General features: G+C 37.9%; 1 protein-coding gene and 1 long non-coding RNA gene across 4 annotated transcripts; one reads left to right on the top strand and one right to left on the bottom strand.

Annotated features, from left to right (window-relative positions):
- The first annotated feature begins 371 nt into the window (after nt 1-371).
- On the top strand, nt 372-3,779 carry LOC112182919. 3 transcript variants are annotated; one of them, XR_005804667.1, is made up of 6 exons: nt 372-650; nt 983-1,285; nt 2,022-2,223; nt 2,531-2,597; nt 3,087-3,241; nt 3,357-3,779. It is a non-coding gene; the product is annotated as an uncharacterized LOC112182919 (long non-coding RNA). The 3 variants fall into 3 exon arrangements; XR_005804666.1 differs by lacking the exon at nt 2,022-2,223; XR_005804665.1 differs by lacking the exon at nt 3,087-3,241.
- A 9,038-nt stretch (nt 3,780-12,817) lies between these two features.
- On the bottom strand, nt 12,818-13,822 carry LOC112199039 (protein STRICTOSIDINE SYNTHASE-LIKE 10). The gene has a single exon (XM_024340105.2). It carries the CDS (start codon nt 13,787-13,789, stop codon nt 12,818-12,820), a length of 972 nt encoding a protein of 323 aa, XP_024195873.1. The 5' UTR covers nt 13,790-13,822.
- Nucleotides 13,823-23,808: the final 9,986 nt, after the last annotated feature.

The following is a 23,808-nucleotide window of genomic DNA, read 5'->3' as shown; positions in this document are numbered from 1 at the left end:
GAAGGGTAAATTGGTCATTTCACTTTTTCTTTTGGACCCATGTGCTTGCCACGTCAGCAAACAGATGGCGCCGTCAGAAATTTTGGACGGAAGTATCACGTTGATACCAATTTAGGTATTTGGGTATCACATTGATACTTTTGAGAGTTCGGGTATCAAATTGGCCTTGGCAAAATAGTTTGGGAAAGGTAGCTGAATTTTTCTCTTTCTGTTGTTTGAATGGTATGAAAATCAATACAAGTTCAACTTTTACAAGTTTATTGTAATTTAGAAAATTCAGACAACAGAATTCTGTTGTCTGAGTAAATGAAGAAATTATTTCTCCTTGTTTGGACAAAAAAAGTTTTTTGGCTGAACTAAAACTTAAGTGAGCTAGACCCTGAGTTTTCTAAACACTTGGTTAAAAATACAGAAGCCTTCTTTCCTTCTCCGTGAGCTAGACCCCAATTAAGCAATTGCAGCTCCCATTCTGGTTCTTCTCCCTCGATCAGCAACATCCTTTCCTTTTCCCAATTATGGTTCTTCTCTCCCCGATCTAGGTTTTTTACACAGAAGAGTCTCATCGATCAACCTCTCCCCGATTTAGGTCAAGAAGACACTGTTGGTGGAGTTCTTCGATCCGATTTTACAAAGTATACTGTTGTTGCACGGTAAGTCTCAATCTTCGTGTTAGGATTTCGACCTTGATTTGTGTTGGGTTTTAGGGTTTCGTTGAGATATCGATTTGAGGTTTCCTTTGAAATTAGATTTGTTATATCAATTTAGAGATGTGGTGGTTGAAATAGACTTGGGTGTTATTCTGGTTTTATGGATTTGGGGATGGTTTAGGGTTCATTTCGATTTGGGTGTTTGAAATTTGCTGAAAATTTATTGTTGTTCTTGAAATAGGGTTGGGTGTTTATCTTTTGGTTCTGGGTTTATAGCTTTTTACCGAATTAAATGTTTGTTCAGTATATATATGATTGTTAATTGGGTTATGTAGGATTTCTGGTCAAGGAGAGGAGTGAAGGAGAAATGGGTTCTGCACTCAGATGAGTTTGCCATGAGATCCACCAACCAATCGTTCCTTGAAAGTGGCCTCTATAAAACCCAACAAAAGGGAAAGATTTGGGTTTTGATTTGATTGGGTTTATGTTACGTTTCTGTTAATTTGATAGGGTTTTCATATATTATGTGAACTTTCACAGGTTTTAGTCTAATTTTGGCTTTATAAATCATCTAAATGTTTTCGATGTCAGGATGCTGGTTTTGTACCAAATGGAATTGGGAGCAAAGGAATCAACCTGTAAGCTTTTCTTTCCTTGCTGCACATGGCTTCTATTATCTGATGTCAGAAAATGAGTGGGTGAAAACATTTAGTGCCTTTCAATTCTACAATTGAGTTTCATATGGATAGATTATTGTGCTCCCATTCTTTCTTTTGTTAACTTTTCTTCTATTTTCTTTTGTGAGGATTGAAAACTAAGCTGACATCCCAGTTTTAACTTTGACAAATTGGTTCTTGAGGTGTCTGAGAAATTGGTTCTTGTTTTGTATCGTTCTTTGCTCTCAAAATTCCTGGAAACCATGGTAGAAATTTCTGCATGTTTGTATACTAGAAATGTTGTATAAACCAATTTATGAGTGTTCTTATGTCATGAGTGCAGAGTGCTTACAGTTTCCTTTTACCACTCTTCGTTTCTTTTTGTTGTTGTAGTTTACAAGGATTAGTAAATATATTTCTTTTGGAAAACTAGATCTTGTATGTTTGTAATTAGAAACGTACTTGAACTTTCAAAGAAAATAATGTTAGTTTTTCAAAATGAGTTTCTTTGACTTCCTTTTCTTTTCTTTCTTTCAGCTTTCTTTTTGCTATCTTGTAGTCATAGTTCTTGATCTCATATTTTGGGATTGGGACATGACAAAAGAGGCCTTACATGTCAAATCACTACTAGAAAAAAGGGATTCAAGGACACCAAATAAGGACACACATTTTATATGGAGTCCGTGAGAGAATGAACTAGTATTAATTTGATTTTCAGGTGTGAATTTTAATCCCAGCAGCAAGGAGTATACGTGGAGTAGCAATAAGATCTCAGTCATGTGAAGCCTCTTTCCTCCATAAACCCTTTGTTTTGGGATGTAATTTTAATTGATCTGCATGTTTCCATTTGTCAGTTCTGCCTGTCAAAGATTCGAATCCTCGTCTTTGTTGAGATTGCATCTTTTTGGAACTCAGAACTGGTAAGAAGTTATTTGATCGAGCACCGATTGAACTTATTCAATTACACCACTGATTCAATTGCATGCTTTCTGTCTCTTTTCAAAGGCCTGGACTTTGGCTCTTGTCCTTTTGCCATTCAATTCCTATTTCAGAACAAAGCTACAACATACTTTTCCATGCGTTTAATTAATATAAATGGACTCAAGCAATTGTCTCTTGCATTTGATAATCAATTATACATGTCCGCAGCACACACGATCAATTACATATTTTGGGAGCTTTGACTTTGACAAGCTTATGTGTAATGCTATTTGTAATTATCTGCAGATTTTGGACATTCCTCCACCGCCAAGCTTCGTGGCTATCACAGTTGTTGGTGTCAAACCCAGAACCGGTGAGAAGCCATTCTTGCGAACCAATTGAATTATTGGGCAAAACACTCCAATTCATGTTTTTTTAAATGATGTCACCGATTGCTCTCTTTACTTTTCCACCGATGTCCACTGTGCCTCATTTTGAATATCCTTGCATGATTTTCTTTTGATTGACAAGGAAACACATAGCTAAACCTTGCATATTTGACTCTATATTTTATAAATGAGCATTTTTTGACTAACAAAAAAATTTAATGGCTCCCTTTTTTTATATAGCATGATGCAATTCACTGATTTGTTAAAGAAGTGAATTATGTTGCTTCTCGTGTAAGACCCAATATGAACCGTAGAAGCCAACAAAGCTGGAATCCATAGTGGATCATAATTGATAGAATTAGTTGACAGATCTTTTGGATTTGAGACAATTGTGGATAGCACTTATTCTTAGTGATAAGAAAAATCTGATGGTGGTATTTTTATCAAGCTGACTGTCTGGTCTGTTATTATAGGTTCATTTAGCACCTGGAAGCAAATTTAATTTTCAAAAATATATCAAAAGATCATTAGAAGATGACTTTAAGGTGGTTGTGGGAATCATGTGCTATTGCCAACCTTTTGTTTCTTCATGTTCTGGACTACGATGACGCTCTATTTGCTACTCAATGTTCGTGGTGATTAACTCTTGTTTTGTTTCCTTTTTCCTATAACTGAGTTGGCCTTTTTTGTTATATATTTCATAAAAGTCATTCGTTGTTTCTTTCCATTTTGTGAATGTACAGATGGTTTCAACAATGAAGAAGTCGATCTTTGATGAACAAACTAACAAGGCCTTAAGGAAATTGCAAAAGAATGCTCAAAAGAAGAGAAGGCATCATGATGTGGTTCGAGATGAATGGGCAAATCATGTTATACAGTTCTAACTTTGGTTCTGTTTAAGGTAGATTAGTAGCACTTGGAACTACTTTTGTGCATTTATATATAACTGATGGAAAGTGTTGATGAACTTAAATTATGCATGCAGTTGCTCTGTCTAGCTATACTCTTTCTTTACCTTATAGGTTTTTGACTTGGTGCACTAGGTAAATGATCGAGATAAGATGGTTTTTTGGTTCTCTCGATCATAATGTAACTGTTAGCTAGGTTTAGAGTTGGAACTATGGATTGTATTTTGGATGATGTTGATGCAATTAATGAAACGAGCCATCATTTTCAATGCTGATTTTAGTCCAATTTTATGGTTTTGATGATTGTAAATGACTGATGTTGAAATGGTTGAAAGGCAACAGATATATGCAGGTTTATGTTGTATCAAGAAAATACAGCACAATTTATGTTGTATCTACCAAGTTCAAACAACAGAAAAGTAGAGTTGAAAGAGCTCTCAGACAACAGAAATAGGTGGTTGATATGTTGTTTCTACCAAGTTCAAACAACAGAAAAGTAGAGTTCAAAGAGCTCTCAGACAATAGAAATAGGTGATTGATATGTTGTTTCTACCACGTTCAAACAACAGAAAAGTAGAGTTCAAATAGCTCTTAGACAACAGAAGTAGGTGATTGATATGTTGTTTCTACCACGTTCAAACAACAGAAAAGTAGAAGTAGGTGTTGATATGTTGTTTCTACCACGTTCAAACAACAGAAAAGTAGAGTTCAAAGAGCTCTCAGACAACAGAAGTAGGTGGTTGATATGTTGTTTCTACCAACTTCAAACAACAGAATTATGTTGTTGCATATGAAATCAGTCAACATATAACTGTCATTGTTCTTCAAATCAGACGACAGAAGCATCAACTAAACTTAATATTGGTTCAATCAAACGACAGAAACAACAAAAACTCCGTCATCTTATATTAACTACATTGATAGTTACTTTTTGAATCTGTTGATGAAGTGAATTTCCAACAACATTAATATGTAGTGGTATGGTGTTTCAGACGACAGATAGACTCCAATTCTTCAATATTAGGTACTTCAGACGACAGTACCTTATACTGAATCTGTTGTCTGAGTGCATTATCAATGACGGAGAATATCTGTCGTCTGAATGGCTTAGAGACAGCAGCCACCTAGACAACAGATTTTTACTTCATCAGACGACAGATCTGATCTGTCGTCTGAAGCATTTTTTGGCATAGTGCACTATAGCTAGCTACATTTCCCTGTAAGAAGTAGGGACTGCTAATTACATTACCTATAGTTAGTCTTGTTAGATAACCATATACATGCTCACAATATATGCACACAATCATAAAAGGGATTAAGGCTTACCTTCAGCAATCACTGGCATGGATTCCATCTTATGCTGCAAACACGAACACTGAATATGGCCTTCTGTTACTTACCAACTTGCTTCTCAATGGACAGAACAATATGCAAAACGTCGGCAGTAATCAGGGACCAATTCATCTGTATATATAGGTGACTTAAACCTCAAGAAGCTTCCCATTAAAGCTATCCATATCGGTTTAGGTTTCCTAGTTAGATTCTTAATGTATCACAACTTGTAGCCTTCCTTGTAGACTAAGCAATAGATTACTATCCTTAATGAATTGATACACTATTCATTAAGTCACTAGTATTGATTTACTGTTTGTATCCATGTTAAACTAGGATTGATATTAAGCTAATCATCAATTACTTTATGATGATATGTGTTATGTCCATATTTGATCTTACAATCTCCCCCTTGGACTCACACATATCATGCTCGATGATTTGCACCAGAGAACATCAAAACCTACTTAACTTACTGAAGTGCGCGCCAGATAACAAACTCAAATCAAAAATCCATTCCAACATGGTCAGATCACAGTTACTTATGCAGAGCAAGAAACAGTATACATTTTAACAAAAATGCAGAGTTTCAAAACCACAAACACAAGCTCCTGCAATCCACATATGTCAAACCAGAAGTGATACAATATATGTTAATGTGTATCAACAAGTAAACATATATTAGGTCCTACTTTATGTCTCTAAAACCAAAAACTCAAGCAAATTTACTGAACACTGATGGCTTAAAGATATTGCTTGAACCTTAACATCATGCTTCACATGATTTAAGCCATCTGATAGCAAGTATAACTTTAAATACAAAATCAATAATTTTCAGAACATTCAACAAAAGCTGCAGTAATAACCAAAATCTGAAAATACCTCAAAATTTATTAATAATAAAATCTGTCATTACAAACAAGTTGTGATAAACAAAAATAAAAGATCATAACTAAAACACAAGAACTCAAAAAACCTTAGAATTTTAAATGCTCCAACTGGACTAACTCTCTACTGAACCTAAGCATCTAAATTAGCTAAAATTCCAATGCTTGCTGTATGTTTCTGGAATGCTGCTACTGACAATGCCTTGGTGAAAGGATCTGCTAGCTGTGAATTTGTGTTAATACTCAAAACAGCTATTTCACCATGCTTTACTCTTTCTCTAACACTGTAATACTTTAGATCAATATGCTTGGAATTATTTGACCTTTTACTGTTCTTGCTAAAGAAAACTGCAGCCTCATTGTCACAATAAATTACAAGTGTTCCAGCCACAATGTGACTCAATACTTTGGTCTGCATGAGAAAATTCCTAATCCAAAGTCCTTCAAACATAGTTTCATATACTGCAATAAATTCAGCTTGCATAGTAGAAGTTGAAACAAGTGTTTGTTTCATGGTTTTCCAAGCAATAGCACCTCCTGCAAGCAAGAACACATATCCACAAGTGGACTTCTTGGAGTCTGGATAATTCCCTGCAAAATCCGAGTCTGAGAATCCAATGAGTTTCAGATCCTCCACTTGCCTATAAACTAGCATGTGGTTTTTAGTTCTCTGCAGGTATCTCAACACTTTCTTCCCAGCTACCCAATGTTCATGGCCTGGATTAGATTGGAATCTTGACAAAATCCCTACTGCAAAAGACAAATCCGGCCTAGTGCAGACTTGTGCATACATGAGACTTCCTACAAGTCTGGCATAAGGCTTTGACTCCATATTTTCTTTCTCAACATCACTATTGGGACTTTGCTTCTTGGTTAACTTATCTCCTTTGGACATGGGAACTTCTCCAGCTGCACACTTCTCCATACCAAATCTCTTTAAAACTTTGGTAATATAATTGTGTTGAGACAAACCAAGTAGTCTCTGTGCCCTATCTCTTTTAATCTCAATACCTAGTACATAGGATGCTTCTCCAAAGTCTTTCATGTCAAAATTCCTTGACAGAAAACTCTTGGTATCTTTAAGCAATTTAATGTTACTGCTAGCCAAAAGTATATCATCCACATAGAGTACCAGAAAAATAAAATTGTTCCCAACAGTCTTCAAATAAACACACTCATCAACAAGATTTTCTTTAAATCCAAAAGTAGAAATCACAGAATCAAATTTCTTGTACCACTGTCTAGAAGCTTGTTTTAGGCCATAAATTGATTTTCTTAATTTGCACACTAAGTTTTCACTTCCAACTCGCACAAAACCTTCTGGTTGCCTCATATAAATCACTTCATCTAGTTCACCATTCAAGAAAGCTGTTTTAACATCCATCTGGTGCAGCTCCATATCAAAATGAGCCACCAAAGCCATGATTATCCTAAACGAGTCTTTTGTAGAAACTGGAGAAAAAGTCTCAGTAAAATCAATGCCCTCCTTCTGTGTAAAACCTTTGGCAACTAATCTTGCTTTATGTCTCTCTACATTGCCATTTGCATCTCTTTTGGTTTTGAAAAACCCATTTACAACCTATAGGCTTCTGGTTGGGGTCAGGTTCAACTAATTCCCAAACTGCATTTTGACTCATGGAATTAATTTCTGCTTCCATTGCTAGCTGCCATTGATGAGATTCACTACTTTCAATGGCCTGATTAAATGTAGTTGGATCATTGTCCTCTGCACAGTCCATTTCAATTTCTGCTTCTTGCAGATAAACAATGTAGTCACTCTCTTCCCCCCCATAAGTTGGTTTTCTTGCTCTCTGTGATCTTCTAGGCTGAGCCACTGGAGGATGGTGAGGTTCAGTTACTTGACCAGTTACGTGGTCAGTTACTTGACCAGGGACAGTTACTTGGTCAGTTACATGGTCAGTGACATGGGCAGTGACTTGACCAGGCACAGTTACTTGGTCAGTGACATGGGCAGTGACTTGATCAGTGACATGGTCAGTGACTTGGTCAGTGACTCGGTCAGTGACATGGTCAGTGACATGGTCAGTTACTTGGCCAGTTACTCGACCAGGGACAGTTACTTCTTGTTCTAAAGGCAATACTACACTTATATTCTCATCTGACACAATTTCCTCAAAATCTGAGGTTAAATCCTCAAGATTTGTATTGTGAACTTTTTCACTTAGAAACTTTACTTGATGTGTTTCAAAAATTCTAGGTGAATGATGAGCAGAATATAATTTATAGCCTTTAGATTTATCTGGATAACCTATAAAATAGCAACTAACAGTTTTGGGGTCAAGTTTATTCAAGCTTGGATTATAAATCCTAGCTTCTGCATGACATCCCCAAACATGACAGTGATGAAGACTAGGTTTCCTGCCACACAAAAGCTCAAAAGCAGTATTTTCTATGGCTTTGCTAGGTGTCCTGTTGCAAATATAATTTGCAGTTTTTAAAGCCTCACCCCACAGAAATTTAGGCAAACCAGTTGTACACATCATACATCTAACCATATTCAAAAGAGTCCTATTCTTTCTCTCTGCAACACCATTCTGTTGTGGATTATAGGGTGTTGTGTATTGAGCTTTAATTCCATTGTCTTGCAAAAACAAGGCAAATGGACCCTTTTGTTGGCCGGATTCAGTGTACTTTCCATAGAACTCTCCCCCTCTATCTGACCTCACTGTTTTGATTTTCTTTTCTAGTTGATTTTCTACCTCAGACTTAAAGATTTGAAAGGCTTTCAATGCTTGTGCCTTTTCTGAAAGTAGAAAAATATAACTGTATCTAGAAAAGTCATCAATGAATGTGATAAAATACACATTCCCACAGATAGTTTGATACCTAAATGGTCCACATATATCAGTGTGTATGAGTTCTAATAAATTTTGGCTTCTATATGCAGTCTTCTTTCTGGTATTAGTTATTTTTCCCTTAAAGCATTCAACACAGTTTGTTAGATTAGAAAAATCAAGTTCATTTAGGATGTTGTTTTTCACCAAAATTTTCAGTCTCTCTTTTGAAACATGGCCGAGTCTTCTATGCCATAAAAATGTAGACTTTTCATTTAGTTTGGTTCTTTTAACACCTGTTAAAGTGTTAGTACTGTTTGTGTTATTTTCAACAAGTAAAATTTCTTGTTGAGCCATTGAACAATTTAACTGTAAATAATCATTCATAATAACACCAGAACCAATTTGAACAGAATTTTTAGAAATAAGAATTCCATTACTATCCATAACAAGTCTACAACCAGATTTTACTAAAAGAGAAACCGAAACCAAATTCCTTCTCATGGAAGGTACATAAAAAACATTGTCCAAAACTAACAATTTTCCTAATCCTAAATCGAGCTTTAAGGTTCCAATAGCCTTGACTGCCACTCTCATGCCATTGCCTACACACAGGTTCACTTCATCACTTTTTGGGATTTTCCTCCTTATGAATCCCTGCAAAGAATTAGTAATATGAATAGGTGAGCTTGAATCTATCCACCAAGACTGTGGTTCAACATTTATAAGATTAATTTCTAAAGAAAAAACTGTATTAGAAAAAATCTTACCCTTTTTGGCTAACCAATTTTTATAGCCAGTGCAGTCCTTTTTCATGTGTCCTACTCTTTTGCAAAAGTAGCACTTGAACCTAAATGGCCTATTTTCCTTGGCCACTGCAGCTGTTGAACTCTTAGTTATGGCTTTGATAGGCTTGAGCTTATTTTGGGGCTTTTTCCTTTTAGGCTTCTCAATGAGGTTAATGGTTGTAGCAGGTTCCTTTTCTTCCTTGATCCTAGATTCTTCATCCACACAGATGGATATAAGTTCATCTAGAGTCCAGTTTCCCTTTTGAGAGTTGTAACTGGTCCTAAGATGACTAAAACTGTTAGGCAAGGAATGTAGTGCATAATGCACTACCTGCTCATCCCTAACCCCCATCAAGAGCTCCCTGAGTCTACCATTTATATTGATCATCTTCATAATATGCTCTCTAACTCCCCCAGAACCCATGTACTTCAAATCATGAAACTCCTTGGTTAGCCTAGCAGCTTCTGCCTTTTCACTTTCTTTAAACTTAGCACCTATGAGTTCCAAAAAATCTGATGCTAGCTCAGGTTCTTCTATACTTCCTCTGACAGTCTTGGACATAGAGGTACGAATGAGGTTCTTAGCCATTCTATTGGATCTATGCCACTTCTTGTAAAGATCAGTTTCCTTCTTAGTGCTCTTTTCAGTTAACTCTTCAGGTTTGTCCTCAGTGAAGCAATAGTCTATGTTCTCATGCATTCCCATATAGTTCTCTACAGAATCTAGCCAAGCTCTATAGTTGGTTCCAGTTAGCATCAAGACACTGTTCAAGTTCATGTAAGAGTTACCTAAGGAGCAAAACAAAAATTCGTGTGAGTTCTCAATTTGTAAAGAAAATAACTTTAAGTTTTCTGTGTTTTATTTAGCTTTAAGCAACCAAAACAAGAACATACAGAAAACCTAAACAATCCATACTTGCATTCATATTAGTCCATAACCAAAAATAATGTTAAGCAACACTTTTGAGCAGAAGCATAACATCCCGGAGTTCTTTATCAATATACCATGTTCAATGAAAACAAGTTATCCAAAGAAATTTATCCACATCTTTAGACAGAAGAAAAATTTCTAAGTATCCGTATTTATTTTCATCAAGCATGCATATTGCTGTTTTGTATTCTAAAACCATACTTGACCACTTCTTTGGAAGATAAAACTGAAGCATAGTTTTAAAACACAAAACACAATTTCAGTTTTGTTACTCGATCAGTTACTTGATTAGTTACCTGACCAGTTACTTGGTCAGTGACCTGGCCAGTTACATGGTCAGTGACCTGACTAGTTGGTCAGTTACCTAATCATTGTTTTCTGCCAACATCAATGAAGAATGCTTTGTGCATCATAATCACTTATGCCAACAGAAAACCACAAAACCCATGAGCTTTTAACTTTATATTCTACCCAGATTCATCCTCGTAAGAAAATTAAGCTCTCATATCTGTCAATTTTAATAATGTGTAAAAAATTCTGGGAGATTTTTGTTCTTCATGCAATTTTTACACAATCACAGATACAATACCATATCATCAATCAATTCAACATGCATATTCAAGCATAACCAAAATTGATTTGATTCCAAGAAACCACAGAACAATCAAGAAATTGTAAATTTCATCCGGTCACCATCTACTCTAACCTAACGCACGCCGGGAATGCAACTAGTGTTCTTGAGCACAATCAAAAACTCAATTATCATGCTATGAATCGAAATCAATTTCACAGAAAAACCTGTTTTTGCTTTTTTCCCCAATTTGCTGCTAAAAATCACAGCGGAAGCGTGAATTTGATATTTAACCAGATGCAGCAATCGACTTAAGTAACTTACTTTGATCAGTTACATGACCAGTTACATGGTCAGTGACTTGGTCAGTTACTTGACCCGTAAAGAAAAAACCCTTTTTTTTTTTTTTTTGTATTTGTTTTGCAAAACCCTAAAACGATTTTGATATATGTGAGCCTATGCTCTGATACCAATTGTTAGATAACCATATACATGCTCACAATATATGCACACAATCATAAAAGGGATTAAGGCTTACCTTCAGCAATCACTGGCATGGATTCCATCTTATGCTGCAAACACGAACACTGAATATGGCCTTCTGTTACTTACCAACTTGCTTCTCAATGGACAGAACAATATGCAAAACGTCGGCAGTAATCAGGGACCAATTCATCTGTATATATAGGTGACTTAAACCTCAAGAAGCTTCCCATTAAAGCTATCCATATCGGTTTAGGTTTCCTAGTTAGATTCTTAATGTATCACAACTTGTAGCCTTCCTTGTAGACTAAGCAATAGATTACTATCCTTAATGAATTGATACACTATTCATTAAGTCACTAGTATTGATTTACCGTTTGTATCCATGTTAAACTAGGATTGATATTAAGCTAATCATCAATTACTTTATGATGATATGTGTTATGTCCATATTTGATCTTACAAGTCTCACTTGATTAAAGTATATATGTTCTCGGAACCCTAGCTATCATGTGTTTTGATAAATTAAGCCTCTGGGACAGATAGAACGAAAGGAAGTAGGAAAAGGTGTAAGCAACTACAAGATAATTCCACTATAGCTGGCTACATTTCCCTGTAAGAAGTAGGGACTGCCAATAACATTCCCTGTAAAAAGATCCACTATAAGTATAGGAAGCAGTTTACCATGTAGATTATCAGAAGATATATAACTTCTACCTTTTTCCACGATCCTTTCCCTTGAAAAGCTGATATATAGCAACTTATATATGTACTGTCAGAATTTCAATCATCATATAACTATCTAAGAACTTCAAACTTGGTATTTTGCTGAAACCAAGTAGGATCCTTCCATATAGGCCAGAATGTTATGTTGATAATTACAAGACTACTGTATGTTGAGAAGCCAACAAGACTACTGATATTGAGAAGCCAACTAGCTAGGTAACTCTGAATTGAATCTATTAAAATCAAGTTCCAAGTGAAATTGGTTAAAATTAGACAGAACTCAATTAAGGATTAAGCTTTCTAAATCCAATCTGATTCTAGCGCATTGAAAGGTCAGCTTCATACGTATTGAGAAATCTGAAAGACAATACCAGTCAATCATTTAAGGCTATCAATCGACAGATAATATATCATCAAACAAGATAATTTTGACAACTTTAAATTCACGAATATGACTTTTGATGAGTAATCAAGTAGAGTGCTTTAGAGGAGGGAATTAAACAAGATAGGTTTCTCCACCCCCGGCAAGATAGAAAATAAAAGAACAGAATTTTGACATATATATATATATATATATATATATATATATATATATATAAGCATGAAAATAAAGCAAAGATCGACAAAAACCCTTCAAAAATGACTTTGGTATATATATTTATTCAATACAAAAAATAATAATAACAACACTGGATACAAGAACCTTAGAGTTACAGCATTGTAATTCAAAAAAAATTAAGAATATACTGGATACAAGAACCTTAGAGTTACAGCATATATAGTTCAAACAAAATTAAGAATAACCCCAACAAAGTTATTAACCACAGATCCTATCCAAAGGTTTCTATAACGCTGCTCAACATGACTCACAGGGTTGAGTCCATCCACCACGTCTAGAAAGTTTCCTTGAGCGTCAAGCTTGACCGCTTTACCTTTTCCGGCACTATTTTCTGCAACCCAAAATTCTCCATTTATGTTTCTGATGATATTGTCCGGGGCTCCTTGCAGTTGGAAAAAAATATCAACCGTGTTGGCTCTAGGCCCTCGAAGCCAATACCTCAAAATGTTCTTTGCAGTGGTTTGGGTTACTAGCACAAAATCACCGTCTTTGCTTAGTGCCACCCCGTTTGCAAAAGACAAGTCATGACGCAACACAGTGACATTCTTTGTCCATGGATCATATCGCATTAACCTTCCAGTTTTATCACCTGTACTAACTGACAATTCCCAATTTCTTCTCTGGTAAATAGCACTGGTGTCTGTGAAGTACACCATTCCACTTTGGCGATCAATGTCGACACCGTTTAAGAAACCGAAAGGAACTCCTTCAGCAGATGTCGCAAGTATTTGAGCTACTCCACCATTTGGTCCTGTCTTCAGAAGCCCAAAATAGGCATCTGCGATATACAGTTCACATGTTGTGAGGTCGAATTTTAAACCAAGTGGCCTCCCGCATATCGGTTCATTGTCTTTGTTGGTTGTCAAATCACATACTCCTCTCGGCCTATTGGAGGCGGTGACTGCGAATTCTCTCCACCCAAAAGGGTATCCTAGCCACTTGAATATCCTGCCATCAGCCACACCCACGTAGGGTGCGCCATTGCAGTCGAAAGCAATGCTTTCGGGCTGCGGTACATGGATGGGTATTTCATGATGGTTTAGGTTTGGGAGTGAAAAAGATGCTCCTTGGGCTCGGTGAACAAACAAAAAGAGGAAGAAGAAGAAGAAGAAGAGTGTAACAAGAGCTGATTTCATGGTTGTTGCTGAAAGTTTTTAAGGCGTGATAGAATTGCTAGCGGTGTTTGGAAATGAAAGATCCAATGGAGCTGCCACCTTATTTATAATGTCTGGTTGACATTTGAGTATGCTGGAAACATAACCCAGGTTGGACTAGGAAACAAAATCAAACCAGAAAAAGGAAACCTTTGTGTGCTGTTCGTTCCTTGTTTTTACTTTCTTTTAAGTTTCTTTCTTTTAATTTGTAAATCCGAGTGAGTACAGGATTCTTTTCCTATCTCGACTAGGTTGATATTCCAAAGCGAATTGGGATTCCTTTTTCCTTTTATTTAGTTTGCGTAGTTATCCTATCTAAATATGGAGATGTTTGTTATAAACGAATTGGAATGAAATTAATGTTCTTGGTCTGCTAATCGGAAGATCTTATGAATGTACTCGACATATTCCCAAGAAAATATTTATACACTATTGAAAGATCCGAAACGTGTTATTATCACAAATGGTACCTGAACTTATCTTCTATTTTATCGATGGTACCTGAACTTCAATTTTGATCACAACTAGTACTCGAACTTTTCGATTTCATTTTTAATGGTACCTACGGCCACCTTCGGTAACTATTCCGGCCAAAAAGCCAAATCTAAAAATAAATAAAAAAAGAAACAAGTTCAAGGCAAGTCTATTACAAAATAAATCATCACTATATATGATTGCAACCTTTGAAATTATCAAAAATCATCACTATAATTGCCTCCCATGCCGTTTTTAGTCGGAATAGTGACCGGAGGTGGCTCTAGGTACCATTTAAAATGAAATCGAAAAGTTCGGGTACTGGTTGTGATCAAAATTGAAGTTCAGGTACCGTCGATAAGATTGAGGTATAGTTAAGGTACCATTTGTGATAATAACCCATCCGAAACACTTTCCTAGGCTGAATTTGCCGGCCATATGAACTTTTTTCTTTTCTTTTTTTGAATGAGAGAGGAAAATTCCCTCCCAAAATTATTAATAAAAGAAGAAAGAAAAAAAAAGACTAATAAGATAGGAGGGGACATGAACCTAACCCCTCCAGTAAGAAAGTCGAAAGACGTCTGACCAAACAACCAAGCAAAAAACTACTGAAAGCAAAAATTAGGAAGCCCCATAAAATCTCTATTGTAAAAAGAACCAACAAAATCCGGGGGTGAGTCCCACCAAACCATAGTATCTAAAGTGAGACCAAAGTTTGCAAGAGCATCTGCAACTTGATTCCCTTCCTGAAATATATGAGAGCATCGGAATTGCATTTGAGAGATGGGTGTAAGCAACTACCCCATTCCACTCGAATTTGCCAAGGCACCAAATTGGGTGATTTAAGAAAATGAAGAATTAGAGTTGAGTCAACCTCCAACCACACATGTTTCCAATCTTGAATCCAAGCTAGCTCAATTGCTTTAATAACCGCCATTATCTCAGCTGCCACTGAGCTTGGAATGTCAAGATTAGAACAAAAGCCACCAAGAAATGTACCTTTGAAATCCTGAAAAGACACCACCATAGCTAGCCTGACCTAAGGCACTCCTCCAAGAGCCATCTGTACATATTAATTTTCACCCAACCCATTATAGAAGGGATCCAGTTAACCTCAATGATAGAAGGAGCTCTACGTGGCCTTGTTTCTGAAGTGCCAAATACACCATAGCACCACCACAAATGATGCAAGCCAAAGTTCACGTAGTTGGGGACCACGACTGGCCAACCCATGATGCAATATGTCCACAAGAGAACCATGAAGCCACCCAAATCAAACAACTTTGCCATGCACCGCCAAATTGTTATCGCAAAGGAACAAGACAAAAAAATATGATCAACGAACTCACTGTGATGTTGAAAAAGAACACATCTTGATGCAAGAGAAACCCCACGTCTTTGAAGAAAATCCTCTGAAAGAACACGTCCTCTTAAAACTTTCTAAGCCAAGAGGGACATGCTGGGAGGAATAAATTTAGACCATATTAATTTTCCCCAACTTACTGTAGGAAATTTGTGACGCAAGAAACTATATGCCTCACGAGCCGTTAGCTGCCCAGAAGGAGAATGTGTCCAGATTAGCTTATCTTCCTCAAAACAAAGCCCTGTTTTTTTTTTTTTTTTAATGAAATTTTCTATCAATATGTAAATAATAAACGGATGAGTAAAATAATTCAAAAAAAGTTTTCGCAAATGATACTAATATAAATTTTTTTTAGGGTCGAAATATGAATATGAATTAGTTAATTCTAGACATACATAATTAAGTATAATTTTCTCTTTTGTTAAAAATTAAATAATTTCTCTTTGACTTGTGGAAACTAGAGAAGTAGTGGCTACTAGCTAGGTTATTTACTGAAACTTTGTTATCTCCCATAATCTTCACATGTACCAAAATGATTAGTTAGTAAAAGTTACATGGGCCATAGTGTTGTGCGGAAGCGTAACAAACACAATATTAATATAGAACTAGATGAGCAACCAAACAACGATAAAGAAAGAAAATACAAGAGCACAAGGATTTATAGTGGTTCACTCAATCAGTACAGTATTGAGCTAGTCTACTTTCGGAGCTGGCAAGAAATTTCACTATAATCAATTGGAGAGAATACAATCAAAGTTTGAGAATAAATTAAACTCTCTCTACCTAAATACCGTAGTTATCTCGATCTCTCACACCAAAAAGTTTATTTATATACACACACACTAGTTAACCTAGGACGAGTATTTCCTAATTAATCTAGGCTTCACCATAGGCTGCTTAACTTGGGTTTTGTCCAACCGATAAATTAAAGCCAATATTTGATATATTGCCCTCCTAGCCCTTCACTATACTTTTTTCTAGCCAAGCTTTCTTTGTCGCAGGCTGTTTAGCAATGCAATTTCTTTCCTCCCCCTTCAAAAAAATATGTTTGCGAACCCACCAATGGAGGCTTGGAAAGTTTTCAAAAGTTGTCTGCTTGGGTTTATCAAGCTCTGCAGATTGTATCTGTTTGGCTCCAAAACTAGTCTGGCTAGCAAACCGTTACTTTTGAATGCGCAAGCATGCCAACACTGTGCGGTGTAGTCGTCGGGGCGTTTATAGACCTGACTTCTTCTCAAACGTTGTGGACGAGGCGAGCACCAAGGTTCTTTTCTCTGCCTTACTGATAAGGACTTCTACCTTATGGATAAGGACTTGTGGTGTGATCTCTTGTGTCACCGAGTCGATACTCAACGTTGTAGGTTGAGCAGCGCAATCACCCGAGAAGTAGGAGAAAGCACGGGTTTTGCTAAAGCATGACTTTAGCTTCGTTGGGTTGAGAGGGCATTACTCTTGCTTCGTTGATTTCAACTAGTTTGAAGGTAGGTTGCTTCGGAGAGATTTTGGATAATCTGAGCAATTAGTTGATTGAAGAGTTGTGTGTTGCTGTCCCTTGAAACTTGGTATTTATACCTAGGGTTTCGGCAGTTCCTTTCCATCGAAGGATTATTGATTAAAGATTTCTAACTGGTCTCTACTACTAGAATCCTACAAGGGTTCGTTTTCCTTGTGGATTCTGGAATGGGTGAATCTATAACCCAAAATTAAGTAGGCTTAACTTTTAAGCTTAAACATTTCCCCCCAAGCCTCAAGATCAGGTCTGTGAATATTGTAACTGATCGAAAAGGGCTTAAACGACACGCCTTATGACAGAAACGAGGTCATTAATAAGGTTTAGCAGCTGTGCAACTGCTAAACGCCTTTTCGTCGTATCGTTTTCCTCACAAAATCTCTTATTTAAATCTCGACGCAAGCATCTAGGCCAGTCATATCAGAAACCCTTTCTCAGTCTCTTTAAACCCAGAAGCTTCCTCACTCTAAACATTCTCAATTTCCTTCAGAAACCCAAAAATGGCTCCTCAAAAGAAAATTGTTATTGACCAAGAGGAAGAGATCAATGAAAATGCCGCCTATGCATGGGGTACCAGAATGGGAGCAACATGTATGGCTAGCACATCGGTGGAGAGGCCCCTCCTTTCTGCTCTTGCCAATCAACAGGTCGGATTATGTCCTACGCATCGAGATCGCTTCTCGGAGGAGGCTATGGCCCTCTTTGGGTTCCCTATTCGCTGCTCCATTCTAGTTCTTCGCGGGACTCTCTGCGATTTCAACAGTTGGGTCCAAAAACAACAAAAGGTCCGCCTAGGGTTTTGGCCTTCCGTCTCCGCTAAAGAAACATACTGGTTTTGCAAAGTCAGAGTGAGGGATTTGGATCATTGGAATGCAGTGGGCATCACCGACACCATCGACTTGTGTTTCAATCTCCCTTCTGGCGTCAATTACACCCCTCTGGCCGCCGCCTTCTACCTCTAGAACACTTCTAGTAACACCTTCGATTTCCGATTTGGGAAGATGGGGGTCACATTGCTAGACATCCTTCCCATCATGGGGCTGCCCATTGACTATGATCCCTACGTGCATGGTCAATTTGATGTTGTTGAATTCCCTTTGCGAATGGATCAATGTGGTCGCAATTCATACAGCAAGTCCTACCTAAATTGGCAAAATCATTATCGCGACCAGCATAATGAGACCAGAGGTATTGCTTTTCTCAAGTAATGGCTATGTAAGTTTATTTTCTGCACTTCTGCAAATAAACTCATTGGTACTTGGACCTTTCTAGCCACTGCCCTTTATAATGGCCGTCGCGTCGGCCTTGGACAGCTTGTATTGGGTTCTCTCTATCGAGCCCTCAATCAAATCACCATGCATCCCTTCAAGACTAGCATTTTTGGCCCCCTTTGGGTCCTAGATTTCTGGCTGTAAATCTACTTCCCAAATTTTCACAAACCAGACATTCCTCTTATTCCTCCCAACAACTCTGTTTTAGGGAGATGGCTTTGCTGGGATGAAAGGTATCCATCCCCACCATATTCTGAGTGCTTCTCTTATCTATATATCATGAGATGCCAAATTTAGGCCTCCTCCTAAATAGGAGATTTCCATGCCCATTGCAAAATGGGTTCCTACCCTGCGACCAAAATCATAGTGAGAGCTTAGCCTTTCACCGCTCTGTCTCCTGTTCTGATATAAGCTAGTGATAGATGACTCAAGTTATGGGTTTTATGCTCCCAATCATTTCGTTCGCCAACTCGGGTTAGACAACTGATACCCTTCCCCCTCTACAATTTGATCAACCGCTATACTTCATGGAGGAGGATTGGTATAAGGGTAGGCACTGCCCCGCCCCAAAGTGTACTTACCTTGGTGAACCTGCCTTCTTAGTTTGATGACCTTTTCCCCATGGATGGGGTTCATGAAGACTACAAAGCGTGGTGGATTCAGGTTTTGGTTAACTGTTGGGACTTTCCAGATAACGAATTATCTTCGCTCAGATCTTTCGCTCCCTAGGCTACCTCTGCGAAGCGGACCGACGTGTACTCACTAGATTTCCTGTTCACAGGGCATGACCAGCGTGACGTGCACAAACTGGCATGGTAATTTGCAATGAGCCTCAACCAGTGGTAAGTCCCCTGACTTGTCCATGTCATCTCCATGTGTTCCTTTCTTTCCAACTTGATTTTTATTTGATGTTCTTTGCAGCGAATCAATACTAGGAGTAGGGGTGCGCCACCACCAACTGGTAGCCGACAGAGTGGTCCGTCTACTGACTCCACTGGCCAGGTCGCAAAACAAAAAACTGTAATGGAAGAATCCGTTGTTGAGGAGTTATCTGACGACAAAGAGCTTGCTGAGGTAAAAAGCTTCACGCTATTTGTGGACCAATAAATTTGGAAAATTATTAGTTTCAAATTCTGATTCAACTTTTTGCTGGTAGCGCAGCCCATGCTCGGAAATGAAGCCGACCTACCTCAGTCGAAGAAAGCTGGGAAGATGATGAGCCAGCAGAATCGCGATTAGTAATTTTTCACACTTAACTCCGTCATTCCGATTATTTGATTTGGTTAAGTCTTAAATGGATCCTGTCATCTAGATTCGCTACAGGACTACTGGCTTGTCAAGCCAAGATGGAGCAGGCCCTTCTACCAATGCAGGAGATATGGCCCCTTCTGTAACGTCCCGAACCTAAATCCACGTGTTTACTAGTCATTTGGACGGTAAACGACCTTTACTTTCACTTTTACTTTCGGTTTAGTACTTTTAGTGGCCCTAAAAGTTGACTTTTTGTTCGGGTCAAAATTTGAGAAAATGTTCTTCATGGAAGTTGTAGAAGACGTTTAACCGAGCGCGTGCATATGTGGTACGTAAAAATCGGACTTCGTATGTGAGAGTTATGACCAAAATTGTAAAGTTACTGTTCATGGTAACTTTTGATAAAAATGGAAAGTTACCCGGGTAGGTTTCCATTTCCGGAAACCACCCCAGCTCTTTCTCTCTCCTCTCCCCCCCGAGCTCTCTCTTCTCCGGTTCGGCCTCCTCCTCCCCCCTCCGATTTCCGGCGATTCCGGCCACCACAGGGCGTGCCACCGGTCACCAGAGGAGCGCCTCCTCCCTCTGAGCACCCCAGCAGCCTTGGTTTTCCACGATTTGGCCGGAAAACCACGGATCGAAGCCTAAACCACTCCGGCTGCAGTTTGGGACTTTTGCCGATTCCCGGCGATTTCGGCCACCTCCGGTCCCCATTTCTTCGTCGAAGGTTTGGTTTTTACCACTGATCATTTCCCCTATGGTCTTGTAACGCGATTTGAAGTGTAGAGGCCGGATCGAATTAGGGTTCTTGAAATTTTCTGGGTTTGTGTTCTTGGATTGATTTCGACTGTTTCTAGTTGTTATTTGGAATTGTTGTAGTTATGAAGTTGAATCAGTGTGTTGAGAAGGTGCTACTGTCAAATTTTGGTGGCCATCGGAGATGGTGGCGGCGGCGCCGCCACTGTGGGCGGCGGTAGCGGCGGCTAGGGTAGCTTTTTAATTTCAAATTCTGGCTAGTTAAATTCTATAATTATCATAGAGCATATATGTGAAGTTTGGTGAATTTTGGAGGAGTTTGGAATTGTTTGTGAATTGTTGAAGTTTGGAGTTTTGTGGTGGAATTATGGGAAATCCGACGGTCGGATTTCCTTCGTTTTCATTATGGAATATGTAAATTGAGGAATTGGAATTGTGGAAGAGATTTGGGTTGAATTTGAGAAGTATTGGAGATAGGGATTTTCGGATTTCGTTTAAGTTCGTAATTATTTTATCGGATTACCGTTTATGAAAATAAAATTGTGTACAGGGCAATGTCGCGAGCTACGGCTAGATGAAGGAACTCGTTTGCGTGGTTGCCCAATAGTACTGTGAGTGGACGTTTGTTTTAAATAAGTGATGCATGCATTTATTTATTAAAGCATGTTCTATTTTATTAACATATTTTCCGAGCATATAAAGTTGATTGCGAATTATCTCATGGATTTGCTTTTAAGTAATGATTCTCACGAGTAATTATGATTTATACCGGTTGTGAGTTTTGGTTATGAAGATGTTATGCTCGGATTCGAAATTATAAATGATGTTGATTTTCGACGAATTGATTTTTGATGTGATTTTCGAGATTTATATTGTTTATATTATCTTTATAATCGTCGATTTGAGATTTCTGAAAGATTTTCGAAATGGGATTTCGATGGAATAAATTCTTGTTTATTTATTCGATTTTTTGGCATTGGGAATGCCTCATTGACAATCTACTTATTTCTTTAGCGTGTGGGACACGCTGTTAATTTATACGACTCTTTGAGTATTTCCGAGTACGGTTGGGAATCGTACCCGTGTTTTCTTTATACGTGGGACATGGGGAAGCTTTATTGAGTTATCGGTTTTTTTAACCACCATACCCAGGGTCGTTATATATACATATTATATTACTGGCTAGCCTATTAGTACTCCTCCCTACTTACTACGTGTTCGTAGGCGAGTAGAGGAGAGCATGGGATGCTCTAGAGTGTGGGACACTCCGACCCGAGCCAATAAGGCTCCCTTCTTTTGTATGGTGAAACTTCTTCCCCATATTTTATCGTTGCTTGACTAGCGGGGCTAGTCCGATTTTCACTGTAGCCAGCGGGGCTGATCTTATTTTTCTGAGAAATGAGATTTCGGTTTTACGATATAGTTTTCAAATGTGGTGACTAGCAAGGCTAGTCGATTTATCGTTTTGGAATTCTTGGATTTAAAGCTAAATGTATTTTTCTAATTGTTGCATGCATCGGTTATTAAAGAGAATAAATGTGGGAAAGTATGAAATCCTTTTTCCTTTAAATTGTTCATTTTTGTCCACTCACGCTAACGTTTTTCGTCTACTTTCCCCTGGGCCTTTCGGTTTCTAATGCCCAGTTTGCAGGCGAATTAGTGGAGGTCGGGCATACATGACATTTGAGGCATAGTTGTCACTACTTCCGCAGTGTAGGATCACTTGATCCTTTACTCCTCTGTTATATCCCTGTGTATAGTAGTATTGCTCTGCATAACCTTGGGATTTGTATTTTTGAGTTTTGTGTTTTGTGAAAGTGGAGTTGTTGGTAATTGGGAGCAGGGTGGCTCCAGGAGCATAAGGTTGGTTTGCTTGAAGTGTTTAGTGTGTTTTACAGGTTTTTGGGTAGTCCATTTTAGAGGTGACTCTGCCGAATTTTTGGTAGAGTTATCCCTAAGGTGGGCCCCACAGGGCCACCTCGGGTTTCAGGGTGAAATTCGGAGTGGGTCCTGTCAATTTGGTATCAGAGCATTAGGTTGTTAGGTTCTGTAGACTCGTTTCTATTCTGTTACCTTATATGCTTGGTGTTGCCCAGTACCTCTCGAGTGATGGCCCGACTGCAGCGGTTCCCCATCATGTACTCTTCGGTGCTGTGGTATTCATCAAGTGTGTAAGGTACAAAGTCAGTTGGTTTTCTTCTGGTGCTATGCCTCTTGTACGCCGACCTCCTAGGACTTTCTTTGCGTATTCGATTGGTTAACTATCTTGCGCCTATCCCTGGTGATGGTAGAGTAAAACTACTCTACAGTTTCGAATTGTGCTACGAAATGTGATTTGAGGAAAATGTTGTGGTTATCTTATCCTCTTTTTGGTAAGGGCAATTGTTGTTTATCAGTTTTGGCCTTAAGTTAAATAAAAGGAGTTGGCTATATTCTAGTACTTGCAAGTTCAACGTGGTTTGACATAACTGATTTCCATTGATTCTTGTAACATCAGACAATGAACCTCTTCGATATCATATTTTCCTATCTTGAGAAGTAGACTCCGTTTCTGTGGTACACAAAGTGTTATTTGTTTAATTAAGTGACTTTGAGTTTTTTTTCTATTTGGGCTCTTATTCGACTTTCTCTCCAGGTTGTTTTGAGCAAAAGAGTTTTTACGAATTTTTGCTTAGCAGTGGCTAAGAGTTTTTGGTAATGCTTGAGGGCATATCTATACTTTAAAACTATTGAGTCAACAAGGGATGCTGTGAATTTTGTTGGGATTATTGCCTCTGACTAGATTCCAGCCTGAGGATTTTTCCTTTTTAAATGTTGAATTTCTTTTCCTGTTGGTCAAGATTTGGATCAGATTTGGAGAAATTTCTAGTGTTGTTGGATAGTCCATTAGAGGTATGTGTCCATTAGAGGATTTGACACATACAGAATTTAGAACTTTTCTATAATGTCATACCTGAAGTAGAATTGTTATGAGGTGATGTCGGACAGATGGTTGGAAATGTTCTACTTGGATTAGGTGGAGCAATTATGAGAGAGAGTTTTTCTAGTTATCTAAGGATCCTATTTTACTTAAGTTTAATCAGAATTCTAGTGAAGTATCTTATAATACAGATTGTGGTGTTTTGGTTGTGAGAATTACATTGGCATATGAAGTAGAATTATCAATTGTGGCATTAGAGGACAGTGAGAACGAAATGAATTTAACCAGATTTCTGACATATGATTATTAAAGAAGTGTATCCTTTGTTAAGAACAATTTTATTGATGCATCTCCTCCTGGATTTGAGTTTTTGGGCTGGAGTAGAGTGAGTAGTAATGGTTTTGCTTTACACCGAGTTTCGAACGACTGGGTACTCGTTGCGTACCGTAAGTACTATCA

This window comes from Rosa chinensis, chromosome 1 (genome assembly GCF_002994745.2).
Source record: "Rosa chinensis cultivar Old Blush chromosome 1, RchiOBHm-V2, whole genome shotgun sequence".
Lineage (NCBI taxonomy): Eukaryota > Viridiplantae > Streptophyta > Magnoliopsida > Rosales > Rosaceae > Rosa > Rosa chinensis.
This window is presented reverse-complemented; position numbering and strand designations above follow the sequence as displayed.

What these genes read in the sequence shown, in the direction of transcription:
- LOC112199039 (XM_024340105.2), bottom strand. Translation starts at nt 13,789, where the DNA reads ATGAAATCAGCTCTTGTTACACTCTTCTTCTTCTTCTTCTTCCTCTTT.